This window comes from Capsicum annuum, unplaced genomic scaffold, assembly GCF_002878395.1.
Source record: "Capsicum annuum cultivar UCD-10X-F1 unplaced genomic scaffold, UCD10Xv1.1 ctg74898, whole genome shotgun sequence".
Lineage (NCBI taxonomy): Eukaryota > Viridiplantae > Streptophyta > Magnoliopsida > Solanales > Solanaceae > Capsicum > Capsicum annuum.
In genome coordinates this window covers 12712-16874 of record NW_025885044.1, presented here as the reverse complement: position 1 = coordinate 16874, position 4163 = coordinate 12712, and the positions used below count along the sequence as shown (strand labels likewise).

General features: G+C 38.0%; 1 protein-coding gene across 1 annotated transcript; it reads left to right on the top strand.

The window, feature by feature from the left end:
• The first annotated feature begins 6 nt into the window (after nucleotides 1–6).
• Nucleotides 7–1806, top strand: LOC107845273 (putative late blight resistance protein homolog R1C-3). The gene is made up of 2 exons (XM_047405163.1): nucleotides 7–715; nucleotides 808–1806. The coding sequence occupies exons 1-2, from the start codon at nucleotides 136–138 to the stop codon at nucleotides 816–818; spliced, it is 591 nt and encodes a 196-aa protein (XP_047261119.1). The 5' UTR covers nucleotides 7–135; the 3' UTR covers nucleotides 819–1806.
• The last annotated feature ends 2357 nt before the right edge of the window (nucleotides 1807–4163 follow it).

Below are 4163 nucleotides of genomic sequence, written 5' to 3'. Positions count from 1 at the left end.
AATCTTGCATTAACCAACTGGCAAACCCTTCGTAATCATCTGGGCGAGTTAAGTTGCCCTGTTCTTTCATTAACCAAGCGGCAAAACCTCTCTTACATTACCTTTGGAAGTATTACAAGGGGCATCTTTGAAGGCATGCCCAACCTGAGGAAGTTAGGAATTCGTGAAAGTGAAGAAGAGCGCTTGACTACTAAAAAAATGTCTGGAAAACTCAAGAAGCTGGTTTTATTGGAGCACCTTGAAACACTGAAGTGTTTCTTCATCAACCCATGGGTACAACAATGTGATGTTTTCTCACCAAACCTCAAGAAATTGACGTTGCGGGGGTGCCAACTGCCATGGGACCAAATGACGATACTGTGCACGTTACCCAAACTCGAGGTGCTCAAGCTCAAGGATTATGCTTTCCAAGGATCAGAATGGGAGCCAACTGAGGAACGCTTTCAGCAGCTAAAATTCCTACTGTTGGATGGGACTGATCTTATCCACTGGAAAGCCAGTTCTTTTCAGTTCCCTAAGTTTGAGGGTCTTGTTCTGAAGAATTGTTATTGTCTGTATGAGATTCCTGAGGATGTAGCGGAAATACCTACCTTGCAGTTCATTGAATTGTATCACTGTAGCTCTTCTGCTGACGACTCTGCAAATAGGATTCAAGAAGAACAACATAGCATAGGAAATGACGATCTTGTGGTGCGGATCCACAAATTTTACAACTGTGAGCTTTTCATGCTTTCATTAAATTTTCTTTCATGCAAAGATCAATTGATACCATATTGTATTTACTCTTTTGTTCTATTTGTGTGGCAGCTGAACTTTAAAGGCCTGCATCCGTCTGATATTCTCCATGCCCTCTCAACAAGCAATGAGGCTAATGCAGAGGTTTTAACCTGTTAACTTCTATTTCTTTTGTGATTGCCGAGGAAAATTAAGAGTTAATCAGGTTGCGTTGATGATACAAAATCTTTTCTTTTTCCAGGTAAGTCGGGCTTTTCCCCAGGAATGATTCATCAACTTGGTTTCTTTTGGGAAGTTACTATGTATATCCATTGGAAGATTTGGTACGTAAGAGTAGTGGAACCACCTTTGCCCAATTTTTGCTGGAAAAATATACTTTGTAGATAGGTAAAATTGTATGCATATGGTGAATGCCCTTGAAACCAAGAACATTACCTTTGATAGGAGGTTGTGGAGGAACCGGATTAGGCTAAGATGGTAGTAGATAGTAGTGTGTTGTCTTTCTATCTATCCATACTAGTATCGTGTAGTTGTAGTACTGCTCCGGTAGGTTCTTGACCTTCGCTTTCTGGTACTATCTATTTCTTGTACTTCGATTATCCTATTATTTGGCTGTCTGTTACTATTCAGAATGCTTTGTTATACTTTTACTTTCGTTTATTCCTTTTTTCGACTGCTTTGGATTATTTGTCCTTGAGCCGAGGGTCTGCTTACACTCTACTTATGGGACTACACTGAATATTTGTTGTTTTTGGGGGATGCCCTCGACTTTTTTGTAGGTGTATTCACTCCTTTGGTGAAATCCTGATTCCCTCTCTGGTTAGGTAATGCTAAATGATTTAATTTGCTCATTTAACGTTCATAGCATTGTGTTGATTATCACAAGATCAATTATCTTGAGTAATTCTCAGAACACTTGATTGTACAGAGAAGAAGAGAAGCAGTAAGTAGAGTTAAGAGAAGAGAGAGGAGAAGAGAGAAGGGAATGTAGAGTAAGATTGAATGATTATTATTACTTGGTTCTTCTTTGTAATGTACAAGTGATATATATATATATAGTAGTGAATGTAGTGATAACTAACTCTTAACAACTATATGATCTAACAGCTAGGTGATAACTAACTTTTAACTAACTTTATGACTTGTAACTAACTTTAACAGATTAGAGACTTAAGCTATAATAAGATAATTAAGAACATGTGATCAATTCATTACTTAACGCATTGTTTATATATAATGATTTGTATCCTAGATATCTTTCCTTAATACGTTAGTAAAATCCGACATCTTCCTTCCATACTCGAGTATATTCAAGTTCGTACATTTCTTTTCTTCTGTAGTATATCTTTCTTCCAGAATAACTAATATAACCCGATAACAGATAACCAAATCGGGACATGGTAAAAAGTGGCATTATCCCATTATTCAAATTTCTCTCCCCACACTCTCACTCTTTCGTCGTTCAAGTTGGATACTTCTTAAATGGTCTATTCAATTTTGAAATCTAGAAAGTGACATAGTGCGTTCTGGTTAGGGAATCTTAATAGCTTAGTTGATTAACTATCTGAACTTTCACCTTATTGATGATGGTTCAGAATCCCTATCTCGTAACCCCTTCCCCCATTTCCCCTTCCCATTTGTGCTAATTTGTCAGCCAAAAAGTTCTGCTCCCAGTAGACATGCTGAATGCTGGGGTTATTCAACAGTTGGATCAAACTATGTTGCTCGGACTCTTCAATAATGTCAATGCATGCTTGTCGGATTCGCCAAAATTAGGTATTTTTGGAGAGGCCGACACAGGTACGACATCGAAGGTGAAGAGTCCGCACAACTTAGGGATCAAATACCTGCAGTCAGAGAGCAAGTGTGAACTATGTTCTCAGACTCCTCCAAAATGTCGATGGGTGTGTCGAATCTTTCCAAAATTGTGTATTTTTTAACGATCCGACACGGGTGCGGCAAGATTTTTGGAGAATCCAAGTAACATAGCGTATGAATATAAGGCTATTCTCAGCTGTTAATAATTGCAGCAACTGCAGGCAATCAGTTTTAATTACTGAAGGATATAGTCTATGATCAAGTGCCAAAGTCGGTCTCACTCTCATGTAATATCAAAGTTTAGTAACTTCACAACAAGTGAGAAAAGTATGTTTCATGCATGTTTATATGATGCAAATATGAAGCTTTTGACAGTTCATTGTGACATCCAGTCCATACAAAATGTTTGATTTTTGGCAGTGTATTAATTTTCCATAGCTCTCTCTTTGTCGAGGGTCTATCGAAAACAACATCTCTATCTTACCTCTGAGGTAGTAGTACGGATTTCGTATGCTATACCCTCTCCAGACTCCATTTTATATGAATATACTAGATATGTGTTAATTTTCCAAAACCAAGTAAAGGATGAGTTAGAAGAAAATGGTGTAACACATAAAATTTGAGTCCATCAGAGTCAAAAGGGCAAATTTTTTGATCAAAAATATCACAAGGGACAATTGGTTTGGAAAGAAACCAAAGGGGACAAAACGCTCTTGGCTAAGTGGAACATCCCGCACTTTCGGGCTAACGTTGAGCCGTCTTTCCTACGTTCGTAGACCCAAAACCTACGATTTCTATTTAAATATAAGAGTGAATAACATTTACTTAGTGTGGGAACATCCTTAGAGATGAATATACGTCGTAAAAATCTCCTACCTCAAAAGTTAAGTTGAGCACTTTCGTATTGATTTGACTTTTAGTTGACGATTTTGCATGTGTCAAATTCCAACAATCATTTCTCCTTGGATATAAAGAGTTATGTCGCATACTATATATCAAATTAAAGCCCTTTGAGTTTTCTTTCCAACGCCACTGATCGTTCGTTTGAGTTTGGAGTCAAAAGTTATGAGTGTTTGAATGAGGCACTGTCCAGGGTGTGTGATGGCCATGCGCCGCACACCAATCGCCTAAGCACACTTCCTCAGCTATGGTTTGGCCATGCGACACACACCCTTAAGGTATGTGATGGCCACGCGACGCAAAGCCATTCCGGGGCGTCAAAAAGTGTTCCATTTGATTTATTTAACGGCTTAAGGGTCTTTTTACCAACCCATAACTATTCCTAACCCTCTTTGGACAAAACTAATGCAGCCTATTATACGCTATATTGCCTCTATAAAATCCCTGGTCATCTCTCCATTAGCGAGAAAGTAGAAACCACCTAGGGTTTGCAGATTTTAATCTCCAAGGGCAAATTATCTACGTTCTCTTTGATTTTTCTCCATCAAAAGGTACGTGGGACTATCTTAAAGTTCATTGGCATAGGTTTTACGATTTTTATGAGCTTAAAAGTTATATATGTATGTATATGTAATGAGATTTGAGAAATTGTTTTAAGAGCATGCATCATGAACTCAATTTGATGAAAGTATGTATTTGTCATGTGGTTT